This window comes from Eufriesea mexicana, unplaced genomic scaffold, assembly GCF_001483705.2.
Source record: "Eufriesea mexicana isolate 0111107269 unplaced genomic scaffold, ASM148370v2 scaffold7917, whole genome shotgun sequence".
Classification (NCBI taxonomy): Eukaryota; Metazoa; Arthropoda; class Insecta; order Hymenoptera; family Apidae; genus Eufriesea; species Eufriesea mexicana.
In genome coordinates, this window is record NW_016915711.1 from 386,116 (window position 1) to 401,100 (window position 14,985).

At 43.2% G+C, this 14,985-nt stretch overlaps 1 protein-coding gene across 1 annotated transcript in view; it reads left to right on the top strand.

Annotated features, from left to right (window-relative positions):
- The window catches only part of LOC108552746 (extracellular serine/threonine protein CG31145), a 104,875-nt gene that overhangs the window by 66,854 nt on the left and 23,036 nt on the right, over window positions 1–14,985 (top strand). Inside the window, exons 2-3 of the mRNA XM_017907402.1 lie at window positions 6,795–6,919; window positions 14,552–14,627. Of these exons, the coding sequence (XP_017762891.1) occupies window positions 6,795–6,919; window positions 14,552–14,627 (201 nt within the window). The remainder of the gene's footprint in view (window positions 1–6,794; window positions 6,920–14,551; window positions 14,628–14,985) is intronic.

Here is a 14,985-nt window from a genome sequence, read left to right on the forward strand (position 1 = left end):
TTTATTTATCTATTTATGTATTTCTTTCCATTTTTTTTCAAATTACAATTCTAGTAATTGTAGAATTAATCGTAAAATGACATTTACCGGGTTAACAGGATATAATTAACACCGGGTATTGATGCGATTCCCTGTGCTACCGATTCGCTATCTTTATAAAGAGGTATCATAGAGGAAAAATTGCTTCACCTTCGTCGATAGACCTTTGTTCATCTATTTATGTATTTCTTTCCATCTTATTTTCAAATTAAAATTATAGTAATTGTAGAACTAATCTGGAAATGACATTTACCGGGTTAACAGGAAATAATTAACACCGGATATTGATGCGATTCCCTGTATTACCAATTCTGTATCTTTATAGAGAGGTATCGTAGAGCAAAAATTGCTTCACCTTCAACGATGGATTTTTATTTATTTATTTATGCATTTCTGTCCATTTTTCTTTTTCTTTTTCAAATTAAAATTGTCGAACTATTCAAGAAATGACACTTACCGGGTTAACAGGAAATAATTAACACCGGACGCTGACGCGGCTCCCTGTGCTACCGATTATCTTATCTTTACAGAGATATCGTAGAGGAAACATTGTTTCACATTCGACGATGGATCTTTGTTTTCGTATTTATGCATTTCTTTCTTTTCCTTTTATATTAAAATCGTCGAACTAGTCGAAAAATAGCGTTCGCCGGGTTAAAAGAAAATAATTAACATCGGATGCTGATGCAGCACCCTGTGCTACCGATTCTTAATCTTTACACAGGCATCGTCGACGGAAAATTGCTTCACCTTCGTCGATGGATCTTTGTTAATACATATATGCATTTCCTTCTCCTCATTTTTCCTTTTATTAAATAAAAATCGTCGAACTAGTCGGAAAATAACTTATCGGCAGCAGTAGCTTCCGGCACAATTCGTGTCAAAGACTCTCTCAGGGCTTGCAACGCACATGGTTGTATACGCCTATTTATTCTCGTCGTGTTACTTCTAATTAACGTCACCTACGTGTGCTCCGCGTGGGTACTCGTTCCAGGTCGCCAGCTCCTGTATCAAACACTTGTCATTTTGATCGATTCGCGGGGCTAGCTATATTTCAATGTCGCCGCGTTCTCGCGGACCTCTCGTCGAACGAGTGCGTAGATTAATTTAAGAATAACCTCGCTTATCTATTCCTCGAATATCCGCGTATCCGCGTGATTCGCCCGATACTCTCCGAGCGATTGCCTGCGCAGAGGCAACAGTTTCAAAGATAAATTACGATTAATCCCGCTAACGAATCCACGCGGTCCTCGCTCATCCGCTGCTGATATCCGATTATCAAAGACGCAGGGACATCCTCCAGGATGATTCCGATCCGTCTCCGTCCAATCGTATTATGAATTAAAGCCTCGTCTAGACGCGAGGATCGCCTTGGGGATAATTGGAAACAGAATCCAGGGGAGCAGCACCGGTTATCTCCGGAGAACGCTAAGACGATCGTCCGTCCCTCGTTTCCTGCGAAATTACCCGCGACTAAGGTACACCCTACGGACGGGGGTGTTTCGTGAGTCTTCGATCGGCTTCCATCGAATCGTCATCCACGATCCGGTGGTACTCTTCCCAACTCCTCTAATTAGCGAAATTAGCCTTTCCCTCCGCGACTCGCGCGATGTCGTGTCCCGGACTCCGGAGAACCTTGGAAACTGTGGGAAACGCGACGAGCTGGTTTGACAGGCTGATCCTGTCGAGTTTTGACGAGATACAGTGACCATGCGAGCTCGGTGCAGTTCCACGAGTAATCCGACGCTTTGGCCTAGCATGGAGTTTAATCCTCGACGATACACGGCCGGCAACGCGCATATTAAACGCATCTACGCGGAATGGAGGCACACGCATGGATTAGGTGGAACAACGTGGCCGGGAAACGCAGGTTTGCAGCGAAGGAAAAATCGAGATACCGTGACACAGTTTCTACGAACCCTGCCATTGTTCGACCCAGGGCTGAATCCTTCTTCCCGCGTCGCGACGTTTTAAAACATTTTCTCGGCTAAATGTCACCGATTTCCTTCCATTCTTCGCGCCTCATCGCACGGAACCGCTGCATCGAGAGCGATCGCGGCTGCTGCTGTCAAGAAATCAGGGAAGAACAGTCCGGTGCTTACGCAAACGCGCGATCTAATTACATGCTCATAGAAGTCTAATGCACCGTTCCCGCACGCCAGTCCCAGTTCGCGGGATTACGTTAATTAGCGTATGCAAAGCCAAATTGCTTCCGTGTCTCTCGCTTCGCGGCTAAGAATCGCGCGGAAGGCGGAAAATAAACCGCGGCACGATGACGAATTTCCACGAAACCGGGAAATTAGTCAGCGTTGGTGACCGTTCGACCGGACCTTCGCAGATTGGCCACGTTATCGGAGTGAATCATAAGCGCATTAATATGTTCTTCGTGCTCTCTGTTATTTATAAAACAGCACACGACGGTCCTTGGAATTAATCACGGACTGGACAAAGGAGATTAGCATGACAGAGGTCGTTTCGTGATCACCGTGTCCAACCGAAAGTCAACCGATCTCTTCATCAATCTTCCTCTCCTTCTTCTTCCTCCCGCTGCTCCTCCAAAGGCTAATTTCCCGTCTCATTTTTCTCCCGCGAGGGAGCAAATGAAGCTCGAGGCCTCGAGTCGCCCTCGAAGATCCTCGAAACACCTCGCAGGTACTTTAGCTCCCGGGTGGCAACGATTAAATCTGCAGACGCGAAATTACGCGTGGGACGACACAGGAATTCGCACGCGCGATCTTCTCGGTGATTTTCCTGCGTGGAAAAAGGATCGAGATCGATCGCTGGTATTGTACGTTCGAGGAAAGATGACACGGAGTGTTTACATCCTCGAGACTGACTGGCTCCGTTGGCATCACAGGTGTTGAACACTGTTCACCGAAAATAGCGATGAAGACTATTGGTAAGTCATAGAGAGAGCGAGTTAGATAGGATATGACAGCATCTGGGTAGTCTTCGAAGTTATCGAGAGACGGAAAACTAATGGCGATGCGGCTGTCACGGGACAATTACTGTGATGTAAGGAGAAGGACGTTCTGCCAATTCTCGAATAGGGACTATCGCGGATAATTACGTATAGTCATGGAAGGTCTTGCGAAGGTATAACAGGGTGTTGTACTGTGCAGAATGCTCTTTATTCGTGGCCTGGTGTGGATATATATATGTGGAACTGTATGTTAGGGAAGGGGTATGTTTTATGGAAATATTGACACAGGATTGGCTATCGATGGACTTTGGTTCGTTTCGAATGACTTGTCACAGGTTTGAAGAGATGATAAGAGGCACCCATTGACTTAGGGTAGACTCCTGATTCATTAGTGCACTTTGGACGTTGAAATATTGATTGACTCAGGATTGGCTGTCAATGGACTTAGTTTTCTTTCGAATGACTTGTCACGGATTTGGGATTTGTAATAGAAAAAGGTTTGAAGAGGTGGTAAGATGATATCCGTTCACTCCTGAGTCATTAGTGCACTTCGGAGATAGAAATATTGGTTGACTCGGGATTGGCTGTCAATGGACTTAGTTTTCTTTCGAATGACTTGTCACAGATTTGGGATTTGTAATAGGAAAAGGTTTGAAGAAGTGGTAAGATGATATACGTTGACTCCTGAGTCATTAGTGCACTTCGGAGATAGAAATATTGGTTGACTCAGGATTGGCTGTCAATGGACTTAGTTTTCTTTCGAATGACTTGTCACGGATTTGGATTTGTAATAGGAAAAGGTTTGAAGAGATGATAAGAGGCACCCGTTGACTCATGTTTGACTCCTGATTCATTAATGCATTTCGGTCGTTGATAAAATCGGCTTCACACTGCCATATCCTATCCCACTCGATGATCTTCGTCAACATTCTGCCAATAGCGGTCACTGCCTCTAATCGAGGGAGCGTCAACGAAATTCTTTTCTCGAACGCACCATACCCTCGGATGACTTAAAGATGATACGGGGCCTGTAATATATGCCGTACACGAAGGTTTCAGCCAATTAATTCAGGCACCTTCGAACACCTCAGAAGTTGCTTAATTAAGGTGTCGCGAGAATCCACGCCCTTGTCAGTGCTCCTTCCACGAAGTCGATTCGCCTCTAAGAAGCTCCTCGAGATTCGCCTCACTGAGATCTGCTCGTTTCACAAACCCCTTTGTCCATCCTGCTCCTCTTCTATCTTCGTGCGAATTAATAACACAGCAATCGCGAAACGATGACAATGGTTAGCTCCGCGAATCATCGTGACGAGATCGATTCCGTGAACCGAGACAAACCACTGGCCTTCGCGATTCTTGCCCATTTCGAAAATCTAGATACGAGTCCCGCATTGTCCCAGGCTGAGAAAAATTTCGCGAAAAGCACGCAACTCCGCGACGCGAATGGACAAACGAGCGGGAGAGGGACAGAGACGCGGGATGATTAAGTTGACAATTAGCTCGTTGATTAATCTCGTTAGATCGAGCCGCGACTGACCGTGATGGCTGATAAAGTTTTCGGGAAAAACAACTTTTACGACCGCCCCTGAAGCTCGTTATTCCGTGCCGGATTCCGACGCAATTTACGAGTGTCCGAATCGCGAGCCATCCTGTATGCAATTCTGCGAATATTTTCCCGTTCTCGTTGCTTACGAACTGCCTTCGAGTGTTTTATTGCAATTGCGCGCCGTTGAATCCGATGTCGAACGGGAACGTAATTTCGGCGTGTCCGACGAGGAACGAGCGGCGGGATGGAAAATGGCGAGAAATTCAAGATTTCGCGAGCAGATTCGTCCTTGTCCACGCGCGTGCAATTCTTCGAAGATTTTCTCTTAGAGATACTTTTATCGGCGGTTGCTTACGATCGTGACAGCCACGATTGTGGGATCTTTCTACGGTAATGGGGCCCCGTTGCTGGGTGAGAGAGAGAGAGGATCGAGATTTCCACTTTGGGAGTTGGGAAAGCGGAGGCTGTCAGGTGTTTTCGACGTAAATCGTGTTCATTCCGGAAGGAACTGATTTCAATATCCCGGGCAACTTCATCGGACTCGAGACGACAGGGAACTTTCGTGACCCGATTCTTCGACTCCACTGAGATATTAGGGAAAATTATCAGCTTTCCCACGATGCAATAGTCCCGTGTGTAAGAGTATGTTCGATTACGCGAGCTTCTGTTATCGATAAGGCGACGAGAACGTAGCAGTGGAAACAGGGGTCTCCGCTTGATATTCGCGACGACTTAACAAAGCAGGCCCATCTTCAACCCCTTGCACTATTTTCACGAGTCTGACTCGTGATGAAAATTTTAGGCCACACTTGATTATCACGAGTCTGACTCGTGATCGACATTTTGGGCCAAACTTGAATATCACGAGTCTGACTCGTGATCGATGTTTCGGGTCAAACATGAATGTCACGAGTCTAACTCGTGATCTTACTCTTGGGCCAAGTATGAATATCTCGAATGGGCTCGCGGCTATCTCGCACTTAATCGTAAAATATCGTGTTTCAAATTCGGCTCCTTCCCCGACTATTCAGGCACACGGGTTTGGCACGACCTTTTTCCGGGTTTCAGCGTAGTTCAAGGGGTGTTAAAAGGGGTGTTAAAAAGCTCGAGGATCGAATCGAGGAGTCTTACGCGAGAGAAGAGAGCGACGTGTATCGTATAAAGAAGAATTAAGTAAAGCAGGCACCGAGAGTTACACTCATTAGAATCGAGTCCCCTCTCTCTTTCTCTCCCCTTACACGTGCGCATGGACACACGGGAGTATGCAAATACCGCGGTATTTTTCCCCGGGATCACGGGGGATTTGTTTTCCCAGAAATCTGGCCAAACTTTCAATTTAACAGACCCTAGCGTTTTCACGTGCGCTCCGAGAAAATAAGCTCTGCTCATCCGCGATGAAAAAAGCTGCAGACGACCATAAATCGCGGGAACTTTCCGAGGATGGCTGGAAAACAGCGTCTCTGGCAAGTTGGCCCATTCGTTTGATTCCTGATATAATTCAGCAAGATCGAACGCGACGTCGTCGAGTGATCAGTATGCAAGTCTCGAGGAATGGCTCGGCCATCCTGCCGCTTCCTTTCGTCTCGGAAGAGAGAGGGTTGAGGTGAGGATTTTCTGCTGAAACGGTGGATCAACCGTCGTGAAACAAGCCCTTTCCTTCACCCCTCTTCCGCGCCCCTTCTGCGTCCCTCGTCCCCCGTTCCGGGAGCCGAGGCGAACAAAAGGACAACTCGGAAGCCTTAAAAGCGTTAAATGCATTAAAAGCGCGAAAAGCAACGTCTGCTTCGCGCGAACTAACGCAAACAAGGGACAGAAAAATCGCGGAGAACACGAATTCGAACTCGGATTGCCGCGAACTTACCTGAGAGGAGGCAGACAGCTGCGAGAGGGCCACAGGGACGATTCTAGAGGAGTCTACGTTATCGTGGACACGTGTCACGCATTCGCGACTAAACCCTTCTAGCCGGAGATAAGTCCAGAAGCACCCTTTAACGGCGTTCACGTACCGCCATGGGAAACACCGTCCTCCGCCATGAGATGGCCTATCAGGCAGCATGGGAGTGCTCGAAACGAGGGGTCACACTCTTCGACGGCGTTCCATGCATTTTAAGAGCCCACGAACCGCGTTTCTCCGATTGCAACGCGTGTAACCGTGACATCTCTGACATTCGAGATCTGGAGAGCCTCCACGATTCTCCACGAGCCCTTGCGTCCCCTGCCACTTTCTACTTATACCGATACTGTACCGATTACACGCGGATTAATATAGCGTTCGTCTGCTTTCAGGAAGAACAGTTCGACCCTGGAGAAGTTCCATCTGCAGATATCCAGGACCGAACTGTACCCGGAGAACTCCAAGTACGTGGACCAATTGTTGCACGAAATCGCCACGAAGCCTGTCGTCCATGTCGGTGAGTTCTCCATGTTTTTCTCTCCTTCCCGTGAAAACTAGGGTAGCACGTCCGATATAGCGATGCCACGAGTAGGTCGGTTAGGTTTATTGGAATATTTATCTAGGATCGCGTTTGGGTGGATTGGCTAAAATAGTGTTGTTTGCTTCTTAATAGAATACAATTAGCTTATACATAGACTGACGGCTATGAAACAAGAGAGATTCGCTACGGGCACGATCTTTAAAAGGGCCCGTTCTGGAGAAAGAGTCAGTTATTAAGGAGTTACTAGGCAGTTACGAAATTGGTTAGGTTAGGTTAGGCAGTTGCGAAGTTGGTTAACACTAGATTTACGCACTCTATCTGTATACCTATTTCTACATATTTGATACCTGTCAAATTGACAGATAAAGGAAACCACGTGTCTCTTCTTTTTTTAACGATTAGTTTAATTTAGAAACAATCACAATATAAGTTAACTAAATCTGTTACCATCGTATAATTGGAGCAACCCATCGGGTTTCGTAAATCTAGTGTTAAAATGTGGTCGTCAGTGTGTGAAGAGATATATAATAGTTATTTCGTAGGAAAAGCGAGCTATTAAAGAAAATTCCTACAAATATCTAATTTATTGCGAACTAATTCCAATGTCAATAATTCTCACGCTTACTCTCTCAAAGAATTGTCCCGTTTCACGCCCTTGCACCCTTATTTAACCCTTTCGCTATGAACGGTGACTCAAGTCACTCGTGAAGTTTCGCGAGCAGAGTGTATATGTTATCTTCATTATCTTACCCATCGCGAGCGTTTCCACTTGTTTTACTCCATAAGATTTCAAGCTGACAAAATGACTCGAGAGAGACACTTTTGGAGCGGGAGTAGTAGAGTGTCGGAGAATGCGTCCGTAGCGAAAGGGTTAAACCTACTGTCTCTACTCTTCCCTACTCGTGCTTTCTTTCTCGTTCACTTACCCCCTCGCGACTTGGGCCCTCCATGGGACCCATTCCTAATTTTCCCTCCTTGTTTGCACTCGATACAGTCGTAAATATTCCTCGCGCACGGTCACTCGTCCTTCCACGTGCACTCCAGACGTCACCCTGAACATTCGACCTGGACCCCAGGCTCCTGTTTATTGGCCATCGTCAACTAGGTAGGTCCAAGTGTTCCCTTGCGTTCACTCTCAAACGTTAGCATTTGTACGCGCTATTTTCTGCAAATGAAAATTAGCGCCTTAAGTGGAATCGGACGTCACTGGCCAGACCTTCGACCCAGTCTGACGAAGCGCATGATAATCGAAATTCTTCGACACCGACGCTCCTTCCACTCGCGTAATACTACACGATCGAACGTGTAATATAAATTTTCGAGCGACAGTGCACGCAAATCGTGCCTGGAATTTTTCCTACGGCGAAATAATAGATGGTAAGCCGGCAGCCTGTACGTGGACCTTTATTAAATTTCGCGTGGCTCAAAATAAATCGACCTTTTTCTTCCTTCCCTCGCTTCTCCGCCGATACGATGGGTCTCGCGAAAATCTCCGCGGAAATAGCGGATTCGAAGAACAATTCCGTTTAGTTAATAAATTAAACCTCGCTAAGGAGGTAGGTACCTTGCAGCCCGAAGGAATCTGGTATTTTTCTTTCTTAGAAAATCCCAATTTTCTTACGATTGGAAGCTGGTACAACGATGATTTCTAAATGTTCAGAGACGATTTCTACTATGAAAAGGACAATTTTGTATAAAATTGCTGCTATATTCTTCGCTTCGAATGCTCTCTGTTCTTCTCACAATCAGTATTGAAAGTCCGCGAAGAAACAGGACTCCATAAAATGGCGAGTATCTCTGATATTTCGCAATATTTCGTTTGGAAAAAATTCAGCTCTATATTCAAGAGATACTTAAAGTGAAATCAAAAATCCCGAATTTTTTCTCCCACTGATTCCCCCTTAAAAAAATTCTCGAATATTACCTATCTTCAGAGGCGGTCAAGATCGTCTATCTTCCTAAATTGTATATCTTTTTCGGATAGAAAACAGGTGTCTTCCAAAAATTGACGATTTTCTAGTAAATTGGAGTAGGATAGTAGATCATTGTAGAGAAAAACGAACCGCGAAACCGCGATCCAATCGGCTAATTGTCTTTGTATCTCCATTTCTGGGCTCATGATTATGGTATATTCGATGTTCTCGGTATTGAGAGTCCGCGAAGAAACGGGACTTCATAAAATGGCGAGTATCTCCGATATTTCGTTTGGAAAAAATTCAGCAATGCATTGAAGAGGTACCTAAATTAAAACCAAAAATCCCGAATTTTTTCTCCCACCGATTACCCCTTAAAAAAATTCCCAAACATTTCCTATCTTCGGAGGCCGTGAAGATCGTCCATCTTCTTAAATTCTACACATTTTTCGGGTATACAACAAGTGTCTTCCAAAAATTGACAATTTTCTAGTAAATTGGAGTAGGATAGATCATTGTAGAGAAAAACGAACCGCGATACCGCGATCCAATCGGCTAATTGTCTTTGTATCTCCATTTCTGGGCTCATGATTATGGTATATTCGATGTTCTCGGTATTGAGAGTCCGCGAAGAAACGGGGCTTCATAAAATGGCGAGTATCTCTATTATTTCGCAATATTTCGTTTGGAAAAAATTCAGCAATGCATTGAAGGGGTACCTAAATTAAAACCAAAAATCCCGAATTTTTTTCCCCACTGATTCCCCCTTAAAAAAATTCCCGAACATTACCTATTTTCAGAGGCAGTCAAGATTGTCCATCTTCTTAAATTCTACACATTTTTCGGGTATACAACAAGTGTCTTCCAAAAATTGACAATTTTCTAGTAAATTGGAGTAGGATAGTAGACCATTGTAGAGAAAAACGAACCACGAAACCGCGATCCAATCGGCTAATTGTCTTTGTATCTCCATTCCTGGGCCCGTGATTATGGTATATTCGATGGGGAACGGAACCGTGACAGAGGACGCATATTGCCGTCGGTTTGATCGTCGCGAGTGAGGGAGCTAACGAAGCCGACGCAACAAATGAAACGAGCAGAGAGCGGGGAAGAGGGAATTAGACGAGCTGGCATAAAATTAATCTGGAAACGGCGGCGCAATAATCTTCTCTGTTGGAATTAATTTCTCTCCGGCCCATGAAGCCAGACAATTAACCGGTGTTATTGTGACCGTGGCTTTGTGCTTAGTAATTGCTACTACGCGGTTCATTGACTAACAATGCCGAGCGATCGTCCGATCCCATGGAAAGAGGGGAACAGACACGGAGGAGAGAGGCAAGGATAGAAAGATCGGCTCTCGTGGACTTTTCGAGCGTAACGTTTTAAAATTAGACCTGGCACGAGGTTGTACGCGCAATTTCCGGCTCGATCATTATGTCGGCTTCTCTTCGATTATTTATACTCTCCACGCGTGTAGCTTTTCATCGCGAGCTTGTCTCTTTTACCTTTCTTTCCTTCCCTTCTCCGCGTTTTCGCCAGTCCAAGATCGATCTCTGGATGTCTCCATTTTGTTCCCCTTTCGAGCTTGGAATTTTCGGTAATTTCTAATTTACGAAATTCTCCATTTTTCTATCCGGGATCAGGAGGACCGTAGTTTATAATAATCGAGTTTAGGAGTCTCCATTTTATTCCCTTTGCGCTTGGAATTTTTAATAATTCTTAATTTACGAAATTCTCCATTTTCCTATCCGAGATCAGGAGGATCGTAGTTTATAATAATCGAGTTTTGGAGTCTCCATTTTATTCCCTTTGCGCATGGAATTTTTAATATTTCTTAATTTACGAAATTCTCCATTTTTCTATCCGAGATCAGGAGGATCGTGGATTATAGTAATCGAGTCTAGAAGTCTCCATTTTGTCTTTCCTTTATCTTTCGAATTTTAAGTAATTCGTAATTTACGAAATTCTCTGTTTTTCGTATTCAAAATCAGGAGAAGAAAAGTAAAATAAAAGAGTTATTTTGGCAAAGGCTTAATCGAAGATCGAAGCTTTGTCTTACCTCTTAATCCGTCCAGGATCGATCACTGTAAGTCCCCATTTTGTTTTCTTTGTCCTTAGAATTTTAAATAATTCGTAATCCTTTCTTTTTCCATTTGAAATCGAGAAAATAGGGATATTTGTAATAAAATAAAAATTATATAAAAATTAAATTAAAATTCAATAAAAGTTAAATAAAAATTAAATAATAGTTAAATAAAAATTATATTTATGATGATAAAAAAATAATAAAATTTATAATTTATGATAAAATAAAAGTAAAATGAAAGAGTTATTTTGGAAAAGGTTTGATCGAGGATCGAAGCTGGTAGGTAGGACGAGTCGGTGAGAAATTCGACGAATTTCGAGTCGCAGCGATTCGCGAGAGCCTGGAAAGTTTGCCTCGACGAAGACGAATGGATCGATGTAATTTTGATAGTATTGGAGGATAGTTTGTTGAACAAATCGCGAGGCAGAGGCAACGGGAGGAAGTTAAATCAGTGGCAAGCAGTGGCTGGTCGACGGGGATGCAATTATTAAGCGGTATCGAGCTGCCGAGGGAAATTAGATCGCCGATCAGGGGGGAGGACGGAATAAAGACGATCCTCCGGTGTCTTGGTAACAAAGCAGCTCGATCCAACTTGCTAGACAATAATTAAATTACACGAAGAGTGGGTTTCGTCGTTCGATACGTTGAAAACTTATTTCGATAGCAGCTCCATGCTTTCGACTAATAACTCTCCATTCTCTCCTCGCGAAAATTCACCCTGTTTGTATAAACACACGTGCACTGTACTATTTTTGCAAATAATTATCTCCACTCGTAAAATAAAATTAATTACAGGAAATAATAATAACCCGCTTAGTAAACCTGTGTTAACCTCTCTATAGCTCTGATCTAATATTCTCATTTGACAGGAAGAATTTTAAAAAATTTTATTATTTTTTATTTACCGACTAGTCTAGTAATAGATTTACATATTTTCACCCAAAAAGTAATTAGAAATCATATTGACACTGTTTATATAATCACACATGCACTGCACTTCATTTGCAAGTAACTATATACATCCGGAAAATAAAATTAATTACAGGAAATAATAACTACCCGTTTACCAAGCCTGTGTTAACCTCTCTAGAGCCCTGATCTAATATTCTCATTTGACAGGAAGAATTTTCAAAAATTGTAATATTTTTTATTAACCGACTAGTCTAGTAATAGATTTACATATTTTCACACAAAAAATAATTAGAAATCGCATTCACGCTGTTTATATAAACACACGTGGTCTACAATATTTTTGCAAGTAATCTACAGTTGTAAAATAAAATTAATTACAGAAAGTAATAATAACCCGCTTAACAAGCCTATGTTAACCTTTCCAGAGCTCTGATTTAATATCCACATTTGAAAGCAAAAATTCAAAAAAATTTTAATATTTTTCATTAACTGACTAGTATAATAATAGATTTACATATCTCCCTCCAAAAAATAATTAGAAATCGCAATCACGCTGTTTATATAATCACACATGCTCTGCACTATTTTTGCAAGTAACTATCTACAGTTGTAAAATAAAATTAATTACAGGAAGTAATAATAACTCGTTTACCAAGGCTATGTTAACCTCTCTAGAGCCCTGATCTAATATTCTCATTTGACAGGAAGAATTTTAAAAAATTTTAATATTTTTTATTAACCGACTAGTCTAGTAATAGATTTACATATTTTCACCCAAAAAGTAATTAGAAATCGTATTGACACTGTTTATATAATCACACATGCACTGCACTACATTTGCAAGTAACTATAGACATCCGGAAAATAAAATTAATTACAGGAAATAATAACTACCCGTTTACCAAGCCTGTGTTAACCTCTCTAGAGCCCTGATCTAATATTCTCATTTGCAGGCAAGAATTTTAAAAAATTCTAATATTTTTTATTAACCGACTAATCTAGTAATAGATTTACGTATTCCCCCCAAATATTATTAGAATTGGACATCCCATTAAATTAATAAATTAATAAATTTCTCGACCTACCTAATACCATTGACGTACCTTTTCAATATGGCTTTAAAATTTTTCTTTCGTTCGTTTCATTCGTTACACAAAAATCTTTGTATATATATATATGACGATACAGATGTATTCGCTGTCCACCCTCGGCAGGTAAACAAAGAAATTAAAGGCTGGTGGATGAAGCAGGGCGATAACCGAAATCTCGCCGAGTTTCGCGCTTCCGAACTCTCGGTTTTTCCCCGAAGCGACCTTTGAACTTTGCTGGAGTTCAAGGGGAAGCTACCCTACGGTCGGGTTCGAAAATCGATGGGTATCCGGCGTGTAGAGCGGCGTCTGACACGGATTCAGCCGCTTCCGGGAAATCGGTGATCGAAATACGCGGCGAAGTCTCGCCTCTTGGTCGTGTAACCGCGATAATAAAGTATGCAGCAGAGCACTGTCGTTCCTCGCATTGCATAACATCGTTCTCTGCGGTTCAATGTCAGTTCTAATTGCCCGTAAACGCGTTTTATTTTTAACTCTCGCTCCCGCCATGACCTCGCGTTTACGCTCGCCGTATTAAGGATCCGCGAGGCATTCGAGCGTACGGATAATTAGAGGAAAATGGAGAAATCGATCTAGCAACGATGGAATTATCGTACGGTCGGGTTGATGGAAGAAAAATAAGGCTAAATTGGCCCCCATCGTGTAAGCAGCGGTTTCAGGCCCGAGCACGAGGTCTAAGTAGTTCGAGTCAATAATTCCAGCGACGCGACAGCAGGTCGACGATTAATTGTCCTGTATGATAAATTGACCGCGGGTAACCCGGACGGCTGGCACCTAAATTAGGCATATATCATTTATGAAATTGACACAGTGGACGACGCACGATCGATATCACTCCGTGCGTCTCTGCCAAGAAATTTTTCCCGTTCACCCGCCCGAGCTGCGCGCCGTTTTCTCTCCTGTCATGCAGCCATGAAATTATTTCCACCAACTTTCCATTAAATCGAATTTACCCTATTTTAACCTCCCAGATAACTTTTCAACGCCATCTTCGGAGAAACCCTTGTTTTTCCACCGTCCCATCTTCTCGGCCTAATTTTCCCAAGCTGTCGGCTTTATTCTGATCCCTGTCACTCGTAAACGAATTCGCGGGTGCTCTCGACGTACACGGGGTATATAAGAGCACCGATTAAATTATTGTAGAATTTTTAGCTATATTGATCCTATGCAGACCAAAATCTGCGTGTCTAATAAAGAACAACTCTCTTTAATACCGAAGCAAGTTTATTTAATTGACATCATACACCAGGTTCTTCTCAATTATAACACTCAACGTCTCAACTGCACCCCGTCTGCTTGCCTCGTGCCCTTGCATCTCTATTTAAAGCCAGATCTATCCCATTCTATACACACGCTTTCTCTCTCAATCATTCTACAGACATTCCGACAACAGGATTTGCCGCTGTCATTTGTTCTTTTTGCACCAAACACCCGATACCGCCGTTCTCTACTTCTTACTTTTCAAGGAGTCGCCCAAACGCTTCCATGCGATCCATACACTCATTCACCTCGTCAAAGCCGATGCCGCTGTTTATTATTTGATAGAGAAGATTAATTTATCTTTGATTTCCCGCCTTTTTGTTCACAGTCCAGAAGGAGGGTGGCACACAGCTGAAGCTGCAGATCAATTTCTCCAACATGCAGGCGCTCTTCAAGCCCATGAGGTGAGGAAAATTTCATCAACGAGTCACCAACGAGTCTTCAACGACTCTCGATACCCCCTTCTAACGCGTTAAGTGCCATGTTGGTCCCCAAAGACCGACCCAGACTAGGACCAAAAGATGCTAAATTTTGGTGTTAAATTCTTCGTCATCTTTGGGCCTAAAGTTTAGAAATTCCTGTTATAACAATTGCTACATTATTTCCAAGTTTTATGAACACTTAGCCAGCTGTTGGTGACTTGACGACGAGTCTAGGTCCTGAACGGAACGGCAAGCAAACCGGGCTGGGCACTTAACGCGTTAATCTCGCAAAAATCCATTTGCATCGCGTACACATCTGATCGGTGGAGCAACGAGTTTC